The following is a 22,114-nucleotide window of genomic DNA, read 5'->3' on the forward strand; positions in this document are numbered from 1 at the left end:
TCTACTGGCATTCTTATGGGTGCTGCTCCCCATGACATATGGTGCTGTGTGTGTCTGCCATCAAGGGTTTCCGACCTCTGGCACCCAAACCCAGCATGTGGTTGCAGGGGCGCGTCATGGACACCAAATATCTGAAGGGTCACAAAGCTGTGGCCCCTGTGCATAAATTGGTGAATTTTGTATTTTTTCAAACACCTGATACAGCTATTTCCTGCCATCTAGAGCCATAATCATTATGCTTAATTCTACGTTTAAAAAGAAAATGCATATTTTTCTGCATATCGAAGCATTCCTCTTGAGCGGTCTATGTTTATTTTTTAAAGAAACTAAATGTGCATCTCTGCTAAAGTCTGGGTAAAGATTGAAAGGAATTTCATTTGGGGAGTTTCTCCTATTCTTCTCTGCAGATTCCCTCAAGCTCTGTCAGGTTGGATGAGGAGCGTTGCTGTACAGCTATTTTCAGGTCTATCCAGAGTTATTCGATCGGGTTGAAGTCCGGGATCTGGTTGGGCCACTCAAGGACATTCAGAGACTTGTCCCGAAGCCACTCCTGAGTTGTCTTGGCTCTGTGCTTATGGTCGTTGTCCTGTTGGAAGGTGAACCTTCACCCCAGTTTGAGGTTCTGAGTGCTCTGGAGCAGGTTTTCATCAAGGATCTCTCCATACTTTGCTCTGTTCAACTTTCCCTCGATCCTGACTAGTCTCCCAGTCCCTGCCGCTGAGAAACCATCCCCACAGCATGATGCTGCCACCACCACGCTTCACCGTAGGGATGGTATTAGCCAGGTAGTGAGCGGTGCCTGGTTTCCTCCAGACGTGACACACTCTTTGGCATTCAGGCCAAAGAGTTCAATGTTGGTTTCATCAGACCTAAGAATCTGGTTTCTCATGACCTGAGAGTCCTTTAGGTGCTTTTTGGCAAACTCACCCTAATATGCAATTTGACTGGGCGGCCAGCCCTTGGAAGAGTCTTGGTTGTTCCAAACGTCTTCTATTTAATAATAATGGAGATCGCTGTGTTCTTGGGGACCTTCAATGCTGCAGAAATGTTTTGGTACCCTTCCCAAGAACTGTGCCTCAACACAATCTGTCTAGGAGCTCTACGGACAATTCCTTCAACCTCATGGCTTGGTTTTTGCTCTGATATGCACTGTCAACTGTGGGATCTTATATAGACAGGTATATGCGTTTCCAAATAACTTTTCGAATGCACTGTATATCCCTGAAAAGTATTGCAGGTATCAAAGACAAAACTTGTATTTCCACCAAACAAGCTAGCAATCATTTCAGTAATGTTGAAAAGTGGCATGCACTACCCTCTTAAACTCCTGATGGTTGCTAGGCAGCTCAAGTTTTACCATCCTCCTGGCAGTTCTAAACTTTGCATGTCACTTCGCCCATCTATTCACATAGCCCACCACTAAGCATGCACTGTTTCCTTCACCTCAACTTGATGGATCCATAAAGAACTGAAGGCGAAAATATTGGAATAAAGTAGGCTAATGCAATTGAAGGCATGTATTCATTTTTTTGCTTAGTGAAACTCCGTTCCTGATCATCTTGTCTATTTGTGTCACGTTCTGACCTTTATTTCCTTTGTTTTGTCATTATTTAGTATGGTCAGGGTGTGAGTTGGGGTGGGCAGTCTATGTTTGCTTTTCTATGATTTGGATATTTCTATGTTTCGGCCTAGTATGGTTCTCAATCAGAGGCAGGTGTCATTAGTTGTCTCTGATTGAGAATCATACTTAGGTAGCCTGGGTTTCACTGTGTGTTTGTGGGTGTTTGTTTCCGTGTCTGTGTTTTTCACCACACGGTACTGTTTTGGGTTTCGTTCATTCCACGTTTATTGTTGTTCATGTGTACATTTTCCTATTAAAAGAACCATGGACACTTACCACGCTGCATATTGGTCCTCGGATCATTTTCGCCTCTCCTCTTCGGAAGAAGAGGAGGAAATCCCTGACAAGTTGGCTCATTTATTAGAACATTTTGCCACGTTATGTATATTAACATGTATTTTATCCCTTTACTCGCAGTTGCTTAGTAGCCTCCCAACCAAAAGCCTGTGACTTCACTGATAATCAATCAATGTGATTTTGTTTCACTGAATCTCTGTCGGTATAGGCTATTTGGTTAAATGGTTTCTGTCTGGGCAAATAAGTGGATGTGGTATAGCTCATTTATTTTGTTTGATCATCCATCATTGATCAGAAACATTTAGCATGCTACATACATACATTAGCAATAATCAGTGGCGACCTGTCATTCCGGGCTATTTTGAGCCCCACATTTTTAGGGGGCTTTCCTGTTTTGCATGTTATTTTGGCATTAATATGAGTCACATATCAGTTTGCAAACAATGTTAAAAAAAAATATATATATATACACTGCTCAAAAAAATAAAGGGAACACTAAAATAACACATCCTAGATCTGAATGAAATATTTTTATTAAATACTTCTTTCTTTACATAGTTGAATGTGCTGACAACAAAATCACACAAATGATCAATGATCCAATTTATCAACCCATGGAGGTCTGGATTTGGAGTCACACTCAAAATTAAAGTGGAAAACCACACTACAGGCTGATCCAACTTTGATGTAATGTCCTTAAAACAAGTCAAAATGAGGCTCAGTAGTGTGTGTGGCCTCCACGTGCCTGTATGACCTCCCTACAATGCCTGGGCATGCTCCTGATGAGGTGGCGGATGGTCTCCTGAGGGATCTCCCAGACCTGGACTAAAGCATCCACCATGGAGCGAGACATGATGGCCCAGATGTGCTCAATTGGATTCAGGTCTGGGGAACAGGCAGGCCAGTCCATAGCATCAATGCCTTCCTCTTGCAGGAACTGCTGACACACTCCAGCCACATGAGGTCTAGCATTGTCTTGCATTAGGAGGAACCCAGGGCCAACCGCACCAGCATATGGTCTCACAAGGGGTCTGAGGATCTCATCTCGGTACCTAATGGCAGTCAGGCTACCTCGCACATGGAGGGCTTTGCGTGTACAGGGAGAACACTGTAAGAATGGCCCATGTTCTGAATTCTGTTGCTGTACATTTCAAAAGTGCTGAACAAATAGTTATATTGACTACGTCCGACCTAGCACGCTCATTAATGTCTTAATCGAAATCACGGACTGCCTCTTATCCACTCTTTGTCCCCTTATGCCATAGTTTGTACATCTCAGTTGTCAGTACAAAACACATTTGTTTAAGCAAATCAGCCATATCAGCTGTTTTTTTTCTAAGTAATTGAGTCTGAATTAACTGTTTCACTGCCAGACAAGGCTCCACTGATAGCCAAGTGTAGCAGTGGTAAGGTGTTGGGACTGCTTTTGAGACAGTTTTATGTAGGCCCTAACAGTTTGTGGGCACCGTTTGTCACTGTTATAGTGCAATTAATGTTGTTTAGTGTTGTGTAGTGGCTTTGTCTTACCCCACCAAGATTTACATGCTAAAATCGCCATTGGCAATAATGCAGGCTAAATCAAGAGTAGGCCTAAGCCTATTATTTTGCTCGACAGGCAACTCCAAAGCCTGCAGAGGTTGTGAAATATGAACAAGAGACTCACATGCTTTTAAAAATAGGATTGCTATTAATTTGTCTTGGTATCATGACAAATATATGACCAAATGCTCCCAAACAAAGTGGAGTGAGGGGAGGAAAAAGATGAAACGCGGATCAAAAAGGCATGGGCTTGGACTTCGTTTCAAAAGAGCATTTATATGACAGCGATTCCACACGTTACAGCCAAAATACAGAAAATCCTATGTGAAAGCAGTATTATTCAGTACATTTAGTTCTTGCTTGCATTTCTAAAGTCTACCAACCTTACCAGCAGGCTTGCCAGCTAAGATAGTTAGACAAGCTACACTAACTTGATTGATAGCCTGATATGGCTTCTTGGTAGCTAGTTATGAGGTTGATAACCTATCTGGGCTAGCTAAAGCTAACTTCATAAAATTGCTAAGTGACTAGTACACGTGCCTGTGTGGTTGGTTGCTATTGTGCTCAAACGGTGCCACATTGGATCACAGAACACACCAGCAGCTGGGGGTTTCATCATTGCTGATTTCATGGTTTCTATTGGTCCTGATAAAACGTTGTGGAGTTTAGCTTCCAGGTCAAGAGAGAACGAAGAGTTCATTACGGGCAACTAATTATAATAATACTCGATACTTTGATAAAGCCAGGAAGATAATGACTCTTCAGTTGGTTAATATTTACTGTGAGCAATAGGAGAATGGACCCTGAACCTCTCATTGTGGCCTTGTCATGGACATGCACCCCCTTGCTAAGAGGTGTAAAACACCTCATCTCTCTCTCTCTGAGCTTGGACACCCGTGTCCCATCCCTCCCTGGGCTTCAAAGCAAAACAGCAACAAAGACTTTGGTTGTCCTCTTTACGGGGACCAGCGCATAGTGCTGTGAACCCATGAGGGAGCAAGACAGTCTCTGTGCACTTAGCCCATATAACATTGTCATCGTGCACTGTGTGCTGCTACCCAGCACTTTGGCGCAGATGCATTAGCCGTACCCTTCTACACCAAGTCTGGCGTAGGCTGCTAGGTTCACAACAAGCGGGCTCTGGGGTAGGAGAGGTTGGGATGTCTGTGTCCCATCGGTGAGGTACAGTGGACAGCGACAGATAACCCACATCGTGTAGTGGGAAAGTGCTGCTTTTAGTTAGCCACCAAGGACCAAGCCACCAGACGATGCGGACAAATGTCAAAGACTTGTCCGTTAAGAAAACAAGGAACTAATTTTATGGGTGCCTTTGCAGGAGACTGGATCTAGGGCTTTTTGTTGTGCTCCACTTTCAATGAATCCAACACAAGTTACAGCAAACTCACTACAGTACAGAAACATCCTCCATTCCCACTGGGGCACACCCTTCCAAACCATCCATGAATAGGAGCACTCAATATTTCATGGAATGGCAGCATCGTGGAGCAACACACCATCTGCAGTGGGCATGAGGGACTTCCGTTGGAGCTGACTGTAAAAGATGATTGACACGTTCCGCCAGTTGCTTCCCATTTCCCTCCAAGTCTTCCTGCCTACACGGGCAATCGGGCAATTTTATTTCCTTGACATGACCAGACCAGGAAATCCTCCGCCGAGATACAGCGTATATAACCAAGGACCCATATACAACTGATTCAGCCTCACTTGATGCTAGTGAACAAACGCTGGACTGAAAGTCTACTTTGCATTACAAAATAGGCCTGTTTCTTGAAACTGTAGCTTTAAATGCTTTAGAAGAGGTAGAACGCAGCTACCTGCCTGCTCACACCAAGTAATTACTATAGTGCCCGAGGGCAAGAGAGGGAAGGTTTTAGACTTCATTTAGTTTGAATCCAGTAATTCATTAGCCACATCTGGGGCAGCTAATGGGGGAGGTCAACCCTCCAGACGCATTTTCAGAATTCAGCTAAATAATTGTGGAGGCCATAACTGAATCCTAGGAACACTGGCTCAAATTGCCATCTTGCACCTACACAGCTTAACTTCAAGATTGATAACAGACATCTGAATACTGTGCTCTGAATACCACACCGGAAATATACTGAAAATATAAACACAACATGTAAAGCGTTGGTCCCATGTTTCATGAGGTGAAATTTTAAAAAAAATCACAGAAAAGTTCCATTACACACAAAAAGTGAGCCTTTCTCCAAGATAATCCAACCACCTGACAGGTGTGGCATATCAAGAAGCCGATTAACAGCATGATTATTACACAGGTGCACCTTGTGCTGGGGACAAAAGGCCACTCTAAAATGTAGTTTTGTCACACAACACGACTGACGTCCCAAGTTTTGAGGGAGCGTGCAATTGGCACACTGACTGCAGGAATGTCCACCAGAGCTGTTGCCAGATAATTTAATGTTAATTTCTCTCCCATAAACTGCCTCCAAAGTCGTTTTATATAATTTGGCAGTACTTCCAACCGGCCTCACAACCACAGAACACGTGTACCTGCGCCAGCAAACGACCTCCACCTGCAGGACCATCAGAGACCAGCCACCCGGACAGCTGACGAAACTGAGTATTTCTGTCTGTAATGTAGCCCTTTTGTGGGGAAAAACTCATTCTGAGGGAGTGAGCCTTGCTCCCAAATGGGTGGGGCCCACCCCTGGCTGCACACTTTCCCAGTTATAGAAATCCATAGATTAGTCTAATTAAATTATTTCAATTTAACTCAGTAAAACCATTGAAATTGTTGCATGTAGCGTTACATGCAACAATATATTTTTGTTATATATAAAACTCAAGTAGTATTGGTCCAATGTTTCATGAGGTGAAATAAAAGATGCCAGAAATGTTCCATGTGGACAAAAGGCTTCTCATTTTGCACACAAATGTGTACATCCCGCCTAGTGAGAATCTCTCTTTTGGTAAAATAATCCATGGCCTGCAGTCACCAGGCATGTCACCCATTGAGCATGTTTGGTACGCTCTGGATCAACGTGTATGACAGCGTGTTCAAGTTCCCGGCAATATCCAGCACCTGCGCAGTCATTGAGTGGGACCCCATTCCACATTCAAACAACCTGATCAACTCCATGCAAAGGAGCTGTGTCACGCTCCATGCGGAAATGGTAGTCACAAAAGATACCGACTGGTTTCGGAACCACACCCCTATTTTAAAAACTTTTTTTTTAAAGGTTTTGACCAACAGATGCATCTTTGTGAAATCCATAGATTAGGGCCACATGAATTTATTTCAATTCACTGATTTCCTTATACGAACTAACTCAGTAAAACCTTTGAAATAGCCACATTTATATTTTTGTTCAGTATAAAATATGAATCATTCTCATTGTACCAATACATAACATTTTGACTGTAGCAATCTAATAAGACAAAATACAAAGCCCAGTCCACTGGATTTGGTGTTTTATTTTGCAGTTCTTTACATTTTAGAAAAAGAATCCAAGAATTTTCCCTCCTGTGTGTTTTCGTCTGGCTTCTTCATGGTCCATGATGCCAGCTGAGGTGGTCAGCACAATGTATCTGAAGAAACAGACATGGTGTGTAAGACATGAGTTTATAAACACTCACAACAGGCAGACTTAAATTAATTTATGGCAAACAGTAGGGAAATTCTATTACAAAAGTACATTTAACATTAATAGACTAAGACCATGAAACACCAGGAACAGCTGAGACACATCCAGTTGAACCCCTTCTAAAGCAACATCAGTCGCTTCCATTGATGCCATACAATACGCAAGAAAGCATTTTCTAACCTCATCCTTCAAAAACCTGCTATAAACCAATTGCAGACCATCATTACCGCATCAAGACAACTTAAGGTACTGTTTTGGTCTCTACTCCCGAACCACTTTTCCACAGTAAAGCTAAATAGAGCCAAAGCATGTCAACTGAGGTCCTGCATGAGTCTAATGCATTTATAAACTACCCCATATCCAGGCCAGTGAGGGGGAAAAGGTTTGTGTTGGACCCTGGTTGGTGCTCATTTGATTTAGATTTTTTAGATTTAATATGGTTTGCACTATTGAAGATGGACTGAATTTTGGCGACATTAGTCCTCCATTTAAATTGTATGGAGGCCATTATGATCATAAACATTAAATGCTTTTCCAATCAAGCAATGTTAGCAATGCATGTGGATGTACAGAGTGAAGCCTATCATAACAAGAAATGCATCGCGGGGGTAAAACTATTCCTGATAGTGACTATCCAAATCACATTCAATCTTCACTTTAAGAGTCATTCTCTTAGAAAAAGCTAGATGCAACAAATGTTATGAAGTCATACAGGGGGACTGGAATAAAAGCCTGCACACCCATTGGCTCTCCTGGAGGATGGTTGACCACCCTTTATGAAAAACATTGCAAACAAATACGTCTTGTGCCCTTTGAAATAATTTGCCCATTCAACACAACAAATGGCTATGTAGGCTACTAATCGTTTTATTAATCTGAATCATCCCCACAAAATTTCTTCAGGAAATGTAGCTTTTCGAGTTGTCATATTTATCTTAGAAGTGTTTACTTTGCAGGCTGTCTAGCATCTATTGAGTTTTAATGTCCCATACATTGGATGCCCAAATCAACTGCAAGTATATACAAAACAAGTTCCTAAAATTAATGTTAAGGATTCACAAATAATCTTGATTCGAATGCCAACTAATACAATAGCAAAGTGAATCATTTGTTTCTGCAAAAATAATTTAAAACAAATTGTTAAGTGAATGAACTTTGCATGGCCTTATTCGCAAGTGTCAGGGGATTTTTGAACATGGTAAAAACATTAATACACGTTATCCTTTGCTAAACCGTTAGAGGGTACAAGATGTTTGGAATTGGCTACCTAGTCTCTTCTCGATCATATTATAGACTAGGCCTACCTGCTTCAGCAATGTCCGACTGTCTCTCCTTGAGCAACAGCCCACACTTCTCGCACATGCAGGCGATGCTCGCAAACACGCTTAAGTGTAATTCTGATCCTGTCTAATGTAGATTTTTTTGTGAATTGATCAAATATTTACACCATTCCTAAACAAATTACATGACCAGAAATAAAACTCAAACTTGCCCTAAACTTTTGGGATCTTGGAAAACACCATTTTAAAATTCCATGACCGTCCCAGGATTTTCATGACCATACGAACCCTGATCATGTCATCAAAATTCAGTCCCATCTTCAATAGTGCAAACCATATAAGTGCGCTAAGTCACATCAAATGAGCACCAACCAGGGTCCAACACAAACCTTTTCCCCCTCACTGGCCTGGATATGGGGTAGTTTATAAATGCAGGACCTAGATTGACATGCTCTGGCTCCATTTAGCTAGTAAGAGGCTCCATTTGGTTATGATGGCATATAATAAAAAGCTGTGTAACAATGCAAGACATATTCTTAAAAATTGTATTAATAGAATATAAAATGTTGTTTCTATAGTACATCAATTTAAGAAATAGGACGTTGCCCCTTTAAGACGAGGACTTTCAAGAGACATGGCTACAGCAGGCCAGCCAAGACGAATGTGTCTTTTTGTAGCTTTCTTTTTGCAGACTATCAATAGTCGACAGTAGCCAACCTATTGCAATTTTTGCAGCATTGAAGGTTTACTTTTGTAAATCGCTTACCCTAAAACCAATAAGTGCAGTGAGTAGCTTGATAAATGCTTATTTTTACTCTTGACAGTTTGTGTGCCATGTGAACGCCTCAAGTACGGTTGGAGTTCAAGAAGTTGCGAGTTCAAGTTGAATGAACTGCCAATTATATTGCTCAAATACAAATAGCATGACTTCCCGTCTGTAGCCTTCAAAGGTTTTCTATTTCAGACTGACACAGGTAAACGCCAAAATATGCCGACTATAGATGGGTTAGCTGATAACGGCAAGAAAACGATGCACATGCTTTAAATGGGGCAGAAGTCCAAGCATAGTTGCGGATGGCCAGATAGCTAGCAAGAATGACAACAGCCCTGTGGGGAATCGTGACCTGTTTCAGCTAGTTCATCTCGTTCTTGATGCCATGTCTTGTTTTGACTGATTTCACATCATTGCTAATGGCTAAAGTTCGCTAGCTAGCCAACCACTGTAACAATGTATTTGAGAGACAAGTGCTTATTGTGTAAATTTGGGTTTTCAATAAACATTGGAGACGAAATACAGTCCACATATCAACAACCCAAGCCAGTCCCGTCGGTTTTTCCCCCTAGTTGCGGACGAGTCATTGGATTCTTCAATCGACATCACACAGATCAATAAATCTGTGACCGTGCCCTCACCACATCCACCATTGGACTTAAGTAAAGCTGAGAGCAATTTCATGCACATAGTGATACTGTCAGAACATTCAATCATATTCACCCCCTTTTTGCAGGTCAAATCCTGTTCAAGAGGCTGCAGCAATCATATTTCCATGGATACATTCAGTAGAAAGTGGAAGCACACAGAGGACACTCAGTCCCAGGGACCCAAGTTGCCCATCCCCGACTTATGATAAAGGTTTTAGTTCCCGTTGCCCAGGCTGCCCTCATCTTTTCAAAGTGCATTTCAAGGACTGTTCCAATCTCCAACCCAGCCAGCTCCCAGCATCTATAAATACTAGACTAATGCTGCATTTGCTTGCTCTTAATGTTATCGGAAGCGGAACATTCAGGCACGGAAATAAAAGGCGATTAGTTTAGTTGCTTTGACATCCAAATAAACGTTCAGAGATTTAAAGTCTGTGAAACCCCAAAGGTGTACATTAACACGACATCAAGAGATGCATTCATACGTGAAACACCGTAGCAAACAAAGTCGTCACTGATGAATACCTCCCTGTTCACAAAGTTCCACTGCACAACTGTGATACGGCCACTCCAACATTCATGCCACCATTAGGGTGCTGCTGACTGATTCTCACCCGAACTGTCTTGAGGGCAGGAGGTTGTTCTGCCATTTCTCCAGATCCTTCAACTGGAGGTCAAAACGAGGGCTGATCACACCACACTGAAATGAGCAAAAGAAAGATTAGAAGTGCCAGGTGCAAATATACAATTACGCAGGTAGGCTGATAATGCCACAATGCAGAATATGAGCAGGGGAAAAAACATGTCAGAGAAGATGAGCAAAACAGAGGGGTCAGATAGTCTATCAATCTACCCCAATACAAAAGATAAGTAAAAATAAGTAGAATGGCACTCAAAAGGTCTGATGGTAGTCCTTGTGATGCAGTATATTGAACTTTATTTTATTTTATACCTTGTTCAGCCTGCCAGTGAGATTGACGACTATTTTCCCAGCTCTGTGGTCGTCGATGATCTCAAACTCACCAATGTAACCTGGGATAACAAGGGAGGCAGGGAATCAAAACCAAGTACAGACACACGGCATTGTCAATAGGACGTTACAGGGCTCAAACTCAGATCCCTCAACCAGGGGTAAGCAATTCCTCTCCTGGAGCGAAGCAGGTTATGCATGCTCATGGTCCTACCTGTAACTGACACCTGCACATCTTGACTGGACCCATACCACTTACAAAGCAAATGATACATTTCAGTAACTCACCGTGCTTCATCATGACGGTCAGGAAACGTACAATGACCTTCGAACACGGCCGGATCAGAACCTGGCGTTTCCCACGTTTCTCAGCATTGTTGATGCTTTTGAGCGCATCCGCAAGAACGTTCATGCGCACCATGATGCCTGTCGATCAGAGATACATGAAAAGTTAAATTAGTTTAGGAGTTGAAAGGCAGCCAACTACTGCTCAGCGAACTAGTTAATAGTAAACAGTCTAATAGTGGGTTGTTCTCATAACATGCTGTGAAACTGGCACGCTAACGTTAGCTGTCCTGCTAGCTATTGACTTGACAAATAAGTCAGCCAACAAACTGACTAAGCTAGCTCAAATGTAGGTAGATGGATATTGAGTATGCAATGACAATTTGAGTATAGGCTTACCTAACGTTAGCGAAGATATTGACTAACAAAGTATTGCCCAACTAGCCGGTTAGCTTACGTTACGTGGTTACTTTGGTGAAGAAAACAGAAGGCTGCATACTAAGGTAGCAACCTCGACAGACATTATGATAGCTATCCAAATTACCTGGTTAGAGCGAACCGTCTACATTTCACTGGTCAAGACATAACATTCGAATGGCTAGCGCCAACACCAACAATTTCAAAACTGGGACAAACGTTAGGTCCTTTAGATAAGAAATTAGAAGAGGTTTGCACGACATTACAGACACGTTTAACAACCACCATCGACTGTCTACCACGCATGGAAGGACTACGAGTACGGGCCAAACTAGCTAGAAGAGTTGGTTGGCCAACCAAACTGTACTATTCAACATTTATACCATATCTTGACAATAAAGCAAATTTCTCGATTATTTAAAAACACAACGTAATTAGCAGTATTAATTGTCGGGTTTTATTCATATGCTCTAGCTACCGATACAACACACAAGTAAAACGGAGAGTGATGGGGACTTTACGAATCACAAGGCAAAACACCAACATCTCACAACATATCGACACAATAACCATTTCATGACATTAGTACATTATTAAACGTTTATATAATTTCATAAATTGTGTTTTAGACGGCTGGATGGGTTAGATTTGGGAAAGATTGACAATGAGATTTTAGAGGGGGCCCTTACCGGTTCTGCAATATGGCGGAAAGAGGAAGTAGGAAGACCTAGCGATGCATTATGGGCAAAAACGAAGATTTTTTACAACGAGTTCACGCGATCACCAGCTGAAAACCACTGGGTTTATGAAAACTTGATACAAAATAAGGTTGATAATTAAATATATATATTATATTTATTCAGACAGTGATTTAGATGCAAATGATACTTATTTTACAGTCTCATTACCTTATTTACCCTTTAGTCTAAATGCAAACAAACTTCCAAGTTGATAAAACAGAAGCATTCAATTCATATTGCTGATTTATATTTGTGCAAGAAATAGAGATTTCTAAATTAAAGACAAATCTACCAAGATATTTTGAATGTGTCGGTAAGCAAATGTAAACGTCCAAAACATATTACAGTCTTTCTGAAACATCTCTGATGTCTCTCTTTTCATATTTACAGTAGTAGTTGGGAAGTCTGTAATCCCTTTTCAAACTATAGTATCTTATGTGGGGCTTTGGTTTAAATGTAAAAGATCGCCATCTAGTGGTTGGAGTGTGGGAAATAAATACAGTATGATGTTTTACCAGTAGGCCTACCGAGTAGATTATGCTTTATTGAAACCTGATGGAATTTTTTTCTTTAAATCTCAGAGCTTGTGAATTTGAGAAATAATAATGATTTAATAACAGGAGGTTCAATCAAAGAAAAAGTAACAAAGCTCACTCTGAACAGGTTTTCAAGGATAATCCAACCTTTTATTTATTGTTCTGTATTCAATTCAACATACATCCACTATATAATGCCTGTCAAGTTATAGTTCCGTTTACAAGGTAAATATTTCAAGCAAAATAGGGTTCATTACTACATACAATTTAAAACAGTAGCAAATCAAACAATTCTGATTATAATTACCATACAATAGATTAGATATAATCACATTAAATTCATCTTTAATGATGTCAATTATGTAGATATTACAGTACATGACACACTAGCTGAGTAGTATCGACTACAGTGTTTTTGAAACATCACTTAAAAGGGTCCATGGGAAGATACATTAGGTTCAAACACACTTCACGGTAAACTCAAAGAAAGAAGAGATGGTCACGACCTTCTCTTGATAATATACAATATTAGAAAGTATGACAATTACTTTTCATTTGGGCCACTTTTGCAAAATCAAACATCCCTTACTTCACATGCATATCAAATATATATTTATATATATCTAAAAATTCAACATTGTAATTGCAGCAGCAGTAGAAATGTGGGAAATATAAACTGTAGGCTGTGTGTGTGTGTGTGCGCGCGTGTAGAACACATTCAATAAAGGTTAGAGAATGTCTCGGCACTGCAAGTGTCCTTGCAAGACAGTCCTTCATTCTCTGGCAGTGTTTGAGCTTGGACATGGATCTAAAACAGCAGACTCATATAATATATCCTTCCAGTCAACCATCTACATTAAAATGTACATTTCCTCTGAATACTGTACCAGTCCTATGTTGGCAAGATGATAAAAAGTGCCAATAGCTTATTCAAAAATCCTCAAAAGCAGTACGTTTCACTTCACAAAATGTTGTTGAAGTTTTGTATAGTACATGTAGTTGGGTGAAAGTGTGTTGCAGGTTTGGTGTCTGACTGGTTAGTTACAGATACCTGGCACTCCTCGTTCTCCCTTGAATCAAAAATGAGACACAACCCAGGGGTAAACTGGAATCACTCCCCTCCCCTCTTTAAACTGTCCAGGAGAGGGATCCTGGAGGCAAACTGTAACGTTACAGACAGACATAGTGTAAGCCCAATGACATACCCACCGGTCAAGACGGCATGGTAACAGTGGAGCACAACGGAATGGCTGAGCGGCACAAGAGAAGTAACCAGATTCTGTACCTTTCATGGTTACGTCATAACTCGTAAAAAATGTCCCTTTACTAAGCCAGAGAGTGGGCTTCTATACTCCTTGTCTTAGCCACCGTTACTGACCATGCTAGTTATAGAGCTACTGTCCCTCCTGAGGTCCAGGCCTAGTTTCTGGAGGTCCAGGCCCATGCCCACTAACATCTGGAGCAGGGTGAGCTCCTGCTGGGTGGCCTGGTCCACCAAGGCTGGGCAGGTGGGGTTGCACTGGGGCCAGTGGCAGGTGTCGATCAGGTGGAAGGGACAGCCCTTCAGGGGGGTCTTGCTGTTACGGTTGGCTTCTTGGAAACTCTTATCCCAGCACTGCAGAGCCCGGGGCAGGGAGGTGCCTTTGACTTGAAACGTCATCCAGTTACTAATATAAAGAACGAGAGGGGGGGGAGAGAGAGAGAGAGAGAGAGAGAGAGAGAGAGAGAGAGAGAGAGAGGAGAGGGAGTGAATGGGTGCCAGAGAACGGGGAGATGATTGAAGTAGGTAGCAGTGAAAAGAGAGGGAGCGTGTTGGGCCACTTGAGCCCTGTATCTTCTCACAAGCAGTATGCCTTGGCAGGCTGCGTCTCAATTGGTTCCCCAGCTGTGCCCTCCTTGTGTCCAGCCTCCAACACCACCACCATAACTACCATCAACATAGCCCTGCATTAGATTACAAAACTGAAAATATGATCCACCTACCTCACACTCGTAAGATTAGGCAACCAGTTCCTCCCCTACAACCCTGAGCTAATCACTCCTCCCATCTCCAACCCTGCCCTTTACCGTAACATAGGCTCCACCTTCTGCCCTGTCACTGACCCTATGTCCTGCTGGAGAGGTGTGTGTGTGTGTTAAGTGTGCGTGATTTTGTGAGTGTGTGTGTTCCCTTTTAAGTGTGTATGTGTTTGCTTGCTTAAAGGGCTGAGTTTGTTTGTGCACGTTTGTGTGTATGTAGGTGGGTGGGTGCATGTGTGTGTCCGTGCGTCCGTGCGGGTGTGGGTGTGTGGGTGCGTGTGTGTGTATGTGTAAAGCGTGCTGGAGAGTTAGTGAAAGTGTGAAATGTCATTCAGTGACACGCAGAATGCGGTTTGATGAACAAGCTACACAAAAAGAGTAGCATGAGCTTACTGGGTAGAGATGGGTCAGGGTAGGGGTGAGGGATAGATGGGACCGTGGATGTGCTTTTCAGGGCCCCCAGGGAGTCAGATGTCCTACCTTTTAGTGATCAATGTGTGGGACAGGCAGGAGGGTGCGAACACAGCCCTGCAACACACACCACAGCATAACGTCAGCACTGAGCAGCGTGACATATTTGATAGTCTTGGGAACATGTGGAGAATATTGCTGTTGATTCATTTTGGCAAATTTTCCATTTCAGCTGATCAATAGTATACACTGACAGTACAAAACCTTAAGAACACCTGGTCTTTCCATGACAAACTGACCAGGTGAATCCGGGTGAAAGCTATGACCCCTTATTGATGTCACTTGTTAAATCCACTTCAGTCAGTGTAGATGAAGGGAAGGAGACAGGTTAATTACTTTTCTTTAAGCCTTGAGAAAATGTAAACATGGTTTGTGTAAGTGTGCCATTGAGGGTGAATGGGCAAGACAAAATATTTAAGTGACTTTGAACTGGGTATGGTAGAAGGTGACAAAAACACACCGGTTTGAGTATGTCAAGAACTGCAACACTGCTGGATTTGCGTGTATCAAGAATGGTCCACCACCCAATGGACATCCAGCCAGCTAGACGGAACTGTGGGAAGCATTGGACTCAACATGGGCCAGCATCCCTGTGGAACACTTTCGACACCTTGTAGAGTTCATGCCCTGACGAATTGAGGCTGTTCTAAGGGCAAAAGGTGATGGGTGTAACTCAATATTAGGGAGGTGCTCTTACTTGTTTTGATCACGAAACTTAGGCTTTGTGAATTCTTGGCCTATATGCCATGGATCAATCCCAAGCTCAGCTGTCTACCACATTCCACGGTCACGTCCGTCGCTGCAGCTGCACACTTACGTGACATCTTTGAGTGAGTTCTTGATATCCTTTCCCAGGTTCTGCATGTAGGTCCACTGCTGTTCTGACAGGGTCTGACCCCCCAGGTAGATATTCTCCACTCGCAACTGCTCCTCGTCAAACAGCCACTGCACCACAAACAGAGGGGCTGTAACACACACACACACACACACACACACACACACACACACACACACACACACACACACACACACACACACACACACACACACACACACACACACACACACACACACACACACACACACACACACACACACACACACACACACAGTATGAGAACAGAGTTGGGGTGTTGCTTGTACCTATAAGTGTTTTATTGGGTAACATGAGGGTCGTAACATTTATTGGTATCTTGATGGGTAACACGATGGACATAAAGTTTACTAGGATTCTGATTCATGACCCTTCAGCTTTCATAGATGAAAGATACATTCTTACAAGATGATGGTAGGTAGTAAAGACACTCACAGGTCAGGGAGGAGTAGAGTTTGTGGCTGAAGAAGCACTGCCACTCCTCTCCTTTCTTGTACTGCTGCCGACACTTGTCTGGGACCACCCCGTTCCACAGCCTAAGAAAACAGCCATTGGAGAAAAATGGCTTCCAGTGCGCATTGAACATAGACAGGGCAACTGTTATACGCCAAAATTATTGGTGAACTTCAAACCAATGGAAATAAAGCTACACGTGTGATGAGATGCAATGCTTTGTTCAGGGCATCTGTCATTATAAGGTCATAGAGACATGGATAAGCTGAAGGGAGAGAGACAGATGTGCTTTACTTGAGTCCTCTCTTGATGGCGTCTACAGGTGAGCAGGAGACACTGTCTGGGCAGTCAGGAACCCTCTGCTGTTTACTCTCCAGAAACCAGCCCGAATCCACCAGGCCTCGAACCTGGGCCTCTGCCCCCAGCTGCTCCAGCTGACTGGACACTTTCTCAATGTTCAGTAGCACTCCCGTCCCTCCAGCACTGCAGGGGAGCAAAGAAACTGGGTAAAAATTGGCACACTGCCAATTGGAGCCAAAATGGCCGAAAGCTAGCCACAATAATGCTATCCTGTCACAGTCAGACTTAACTGTGTGTCCTTGTTTTAGTCCTCAGGGTGTCTCACCAAACATGTTGCTAACCTGGGAAGAATCTCCAGAACTGTGTCCTCCTTTATGGAAGAGGCCCCTAATAGACATGATGTCATTGTCCCACACTCTACGGCCAATACAGGACAGCAGGGCTCGTAAACATCTTTATGGTAGACAACAGTTACAGGACGTCCTAAAATAGAGTCACTCTGTCAATGTGTGTGAGTATGTGGAGCTGGGTAGCGGAGACAGACGGTGCCAGACAACGGGGCTAGATTGGGAACAGACCCAAAGCAGAGGAGAGGAACTCACCTTGTGCCAGCCAGCATGACAACCTTGGCCTGTTTGATGCCTTTAGGGACTAGGTCTTTGATGACCTCACGGATGATTAGGGAACCCATGAAGGTATACTCAACTGGAGGGAAACATAGATAAGCAATCAATTGAACAAACCACCATATTGAAATGGCTTTGGTGTTGAGGAAAATAATGAGGATCTGCTGGTGGTGAGAGGACCTACTGGCATCTTTCTCCTTCTCTTTTCCCGGGCCTCTCTTCTCCTTGGTGGCTGTGGGCCCTGTGCCACTCCACACGTCGCTGGAGCAGTACGGGATGAATCTGCAGAAGAGAAGATACACAGCTGGGTCAGAGCCACTCACATACACACACACACACGCACACACACGCACTCACACGCACTCACACGCACGCACACGCACGCACACGCACGCACGCACGCACGCACACGCACACGCACACACACACACACACGCACACACACGCACTCACACGCACTCACACGCACGCACACGCACTCACACGCACTCACACACACACACACACACACACACACACACACACACACACACACACACACACACACACACACACGCACACGCACACGCACACACGCACACACTCACACGCACTCACACACACTCTCTCACACGTATTCATGTACATATCTAATAGTATTAATGGAACCTACATGAGAGGTCCATCCCACATTGTGAAGCAACCTGTCATGTTTGATATTCATCATCTCAGCCTGCAGTTGGCTTCTTCAATCACACAGATCCTGAGAACTTTAGTTAGCAGTACAGTATGAGCAGTACAGTATGTAGGACAACATGTACCAGTAACATACAACAACCAGAGTGTTAACAAGCATACTTACACAATATTACTGTTATACCAATGAGGGTTTTCTTCCGCCTGGGCTGACAATATTCCACTTCCTGTAAAGCAACCAATAGAAAGTCAAGCAGAGACAGTGGTGACCTCTCCTTGGACATACAGTAGGACACAACTCTGATGTCATATGACAATCAACAACCCATGACACAATGTATATTGGGAATGGGACCAAACATGGACGCCCATGTAAAACATGTATGATGAATGACGAGGACGCATTCTAAAACAGTACCTACCTTTGCGCATTTGGGGCCAGTCGGATGAGGTCATGAGTCGTGGGATATTTTTATATCTGGTATCGCAGGAGTCTTTGTTGTAGCAGCACCAACCGCCTAAAAATAAGACACTAATATTAGCTTCTCACATCCGGTTTCAGAAGCTCAGAAAGGGAGACCCCCTTGTTAGCCCATTTCAGAGGCCTGAGAGGAATGGGGGTTGGGAGGAATGGGAGAGGGAGGGTAACTGAGGCATCCACCTGCAGCTCCATCTGCTAGCCTCTGGCCAGGCTCTCGAACTGAGGGAGTGTCTGTGGGGTCTGATGCACATGTATGGCAATGGACTGTTGAATAGAAACGGCAGGTATATAAATTGGTGGCTATTATGTGACTGCTTCCTAAAATCCCACCTGGGATCCATTAATGGTTGAGTTATAATCTTAACCATACCTATGCTTATATGCATATTTAACATGTAAATCAAATGTAAGTCAAGTCTTTTGGAGCCGTACCACCTGCTGAGAAAACACACAAATGAACAAACTTCATTTCAGATCCTTGCCGTATAAAAGAGTGGATATCTGGGTACTTGTTGACCTGTATCCAACAGTAAAGTACCTCTGATGTAGGATATGTACGCTGTGACATTTCAACCTGCTGAAATGTTTGTTCTTAGAGGATGTGACACATCTGGTTCTAGGTCTCAGAATACACGTGTGATGTCACAACGCAATCCTCCTAAATATCCCATAGCGACGGAGGGGCGAATGCCAGAGGAGGCGTCCAATCAGAGTGACAGACAGTCGCCGAAAAAGACGAAAAAGGGAAAGGAGACTACCACCGGTCCAGATGCCGATGAGGGCGTCGCGCAAACATGCCACGCGCTGACCTCTCAAGATCAAATGAACCAGATGAGTTTAAAATACACACCTTCCAGAAATATCAGCCATCTCTTACTGCCTTTGAACTCCTTTAGGTAAAACCTGTGGACCACAAATAAACATGGATGAAGGGCTGTGAATGGTGAAACCTAGAGAACACTGCTGCATAGTGTCATGTGGTGGCTGATCTTCCAACCATAATCACTCATCATTGTAACCTTTTATCAACACAATGATGCTAAGTACCATAAAGTACGTGACAATTCCTGAATTCTTTAATTCCTTCAAAGTTCAACCACAAACTCTAATTCAAAGTCCTTTGATAGTGATTAAAACCATTTACCCCTTGCCGTCACCAACTTAGATAGCTGAGGACTAGATTACTACTTTATCTAATATCAAAACACATTACAGTGTAATAACAGCTGTAATAGCACTGACAATTACAAAAACATGAACAACTGGTTAGTTTTCACGGCACTATATGATTCCTAATCACATCCATTTTTGCTGAAATTGATAGATTGTACTCAGGACATAAGACAAAATCTCTAGAGCTTTTTTATTATCTAAACAGCCATCATTTGCCTCCATAAATAGTTTTCCAGAGCATCTTACCCTGCCGCTGTTCCATCGTTGCATGTGACCTGAGTATTCTTGAGGACATGCAGCTTCATATCATCTGAAGCCTTGTTGTTCTGTGAAGCTGACTGCTGGGCTGCCGCCCGACCTCCAGAGTTACCCTCCCTGCCCGACTCCACTGGCCCAGAATGGGGCTCATCTTCTGGGGCCGACTGGGCTGCCTCAACCCCTTGGTTCTGGTTCCCCTGGTTCTTCTTAGATGACTTGCCACTAGGTTTGGCATTGCGGTTGTTCTGGCAACAAATCTCTCCTATCAGCAGCAGGAAAACCACATGGCCCGGGATCTTCATAGTCAACCCAGCCTAAGAGTTTAGCACAAAACATGCTACATGAAACACTCAACTTATAGACACTGAAACACACCATCCTTACTCAATGGTATAGGCGAGAGACGCAGTTTGGTTTAGAGTAATTGGGCACCAGCATTGCAAAACTAATGAAGGTTAATGATATGTTAGGCAAATTGACTTAACATACCAAACATCCTTCTCAAAAGTTTAAAGAGATTAAAGAAATGATCAATAACAATCAGGATCCATTAAATGCCACAGAAAATCAACATACCCCTTTCAGTCCTGAAGAAGGTCACGTGTGAGGAAGGATCTTGGGTAAAACAGAGCAGCGATGCTACTGAGGAGACAGGTGAGGAGAGACTGTAGGTGAATGGATGCTGGCGTTGAGGACGGCTTGGCCAGTGTTTTGGTGAAGGCTCGGGGTAGGCGGTGCACTTTATAGTGCCACCATATGGATCCTATTTCCCAGCATTCCCTTTGAGCTGCCGCCAGGTTCTGACTGTGCGATGTGACGACACGCTAAGGGTGTTGGATGGTTAGTGGCGAGGAGAAAAGATAACACACGCTCTGCTGAACATATTTCAAGCGCCCGCCCCCACCCACTCCCGCCTCGCACCCACACATCCACCCACCTGACCCAGTCCCACAACAAGAAAAAACTATACCTCCCTCATCCCCTCCTCTCCCCTCCTCTCATCCACCCCTCTCCCCTCTGTTCGCCTGCGCTTTGATTTAAACACCTACATGGCTGGCATATCTGCAGCATAATCCTTCCGTGTGCCGTGTACCCCGGAGGTCAGTGGGACACAAAGCTCAGACACACTCCGACAAGAGCCCCTGTATGTTGACCTCACGTTGAAAGATCCAGAGGACACACACAAAGGTACAGAGGGGTTGATACTTTGGGTGGCAAAAGCACGTGGTGGCTGTCTTGTTGAGCGATGGGTTTCCAGCTTAATGATATCAGATAGAAGCTCTTAAATGAATGTTTATCAAGCTGAACTTTATCCCTTGTGCCGCAAAAGTTCAATTTGCCAACTGAAGGAAATGTGTTGGTAAACAAATGACCTCAATAACAGTTATGTGAAGTGGACTGTCGCTAAGTAAATGTGTTTAAAACTGCAAAATCACTACAGTGAAACGTTTAGACATAACAATAAGAAAATGACGTGTTGAATGAAGGCTATTAATGTTAATTTATAAAATTATTAGAAATATATTGATTAAAAGTTTACAATATGTGCAATTGAATTTGCTATGTATATATTTGACTTTTAGTCAAATCCATCGTCATTTTATGACCGAGAATTAAAATGCAAAGCCTCGAGCTAAAGCCATCCAAAAAGCATTGCGTGCAAAACACTGCCATCAAAACCTTTTCTAATCGTGAAGGGTTGTTCATCTTCAAACATTGTCTGGCTTGAAACACTCTAAATGCTTGAAATATAACTGTCTAGAGTATAAATCATTGTTGCTGTTATTACTGCACCTGCTGGGGTAGCCTATATTGTGTGAGACTTGAATAGGACAAGTGACAGTTAAAACCATTAGGAAATGACTCATGCGAATGATAAAGACCCCCCAGTAACCTATAGTACAACAAATATAAGGATAATCATCAGGAAATTGAGAGATAAAACAATTGAGGGTTGTGGATTATTTTACAGTCCATATTTTATCGGGCTCTGTATTTACATATAGATAACATAGGGTAAAGTTACAACATTATTGTTTATTTAATAA

At 43.0% G+C, this 22,114-nt stretch overlaps 2 protein-coding genes across 2 annotated transcripts; both read right to left on the minus strand.

Moving 5' to 3' along the window:
- Positions 1-6,896: 6,896 nt before the first annotated feature.
- On the minus strand, positions 6,897-12,254 carry LOC109884820 (40S ribosomal protein S15a). The gene is made up of 5 exons (XM_020476763.2): positions 12,150-12,254; positions 11,047-11,184; positions 10,741-10,820; positions 10,403-10,488; positions 6,897-7,030 (listed from the first exon to the last, which is right to left on the minus strand). Exons 2-5 carry the CDS (start codon positions 11,177-11,179, stop codon positions 6,937-6,939), a joined length of 393 nt encoding a protein of 130 aa, XP_020332352.1. The 5' UTR covers positions 11,180-11,184; positions 12,150-12,254; the 3' UTR covers positions 6,897-6,936.
- A 606-nt stretch (positions 12,255-12,860) lies between these two features.
- LOC109890989 (carboxylesterase notum2-like) lies at positions 12,861-20,885 on the minus strand. The gene is made up of 11 exons (XM_031831862.1): positions 20,055-20,885; positions 19,486-19,538; positions 18,577-18,672; positions 18,321-18,381; positions 17,664-17,761; positions 17,456-17,558; positions 16,848-17,036; positions 16,536-16,636; positions 16,044-16,191; positions 15,236-15,283; positions 12,861-14,403 (listed from the first exon to the last, which is right to left on the minus strand). Exons 1-11 carry the CDS (start codon positions 20,366-20,368, stop codon positions 14,097-14,099), a joined length of 1,518 nt encoding a protein of 505 aa, XP_031687722.1. The 5' UTR covers positions 20,369-20,885; the 3' UTR covers positions 12,861-14,096.
- Positions 20,886-22,114: the final 1,229 nt, after the last annotated feature.

Source organism: Oncorhynchus kisutch, linkage group LG1 (assembly GCF_002021735.2).
Source record: "Oncorhynchus kisutch isolate 150728-3 linkage group LG1, Okis_V2, whole genome shotgun sequence".
Taxonomy (NCBI): domain Eukaryota; kingdom Metazoa; phylum Chordata; class Actinopteri; order Salmoniformes; family Salmonidae; genus Oncorhynchus; species Oncorhynchus kisutch.

Coding starts and splice junctions, on each gene's coding strand:
- LOC109884820 (XM_020476763.2), bottom strand. CDS start 11,179: ATGGTGCGCATGAACGTTCTTGCGGATGCGCTCAAAAGCATCAACAAT. Junction 10,821..11,046: donor GACCGTCATGATGAAGCACG/GTGAGTTACTGA, acceptor TTGTTATCCCAG/GTTACATTGGTGAGTTTGAG. Junction 10,489..10,740: donor TCACTGGCAGGCTGAACAAG/GTATAAAATAAA, acceptor TGCTCATTTCAG/TGTGGTGTGATCAGCCCTCG.
- LOC109890989 (XM_031831862.1), bottom strand. CDS start 20,368: ATGAAGATCCCGGGCCATGTGGTTTTCCTGCTGCTGATAGGAGAGATT. Junction 16,637..16,847: donor GCCATCAAGAGAGGACTCAA/GTAAAGCACATC, acceptor CTGTTTTCTTAG/GCTGTGGAACGGGGTGGTCC. Junction 15,284..16,043: donor AACTCACTCAAAGATGTCAC/GTAAGTGTGCAG, acceptor TGTGTGTTGCAG/GGCTGTGTTCGCACCCTCCT.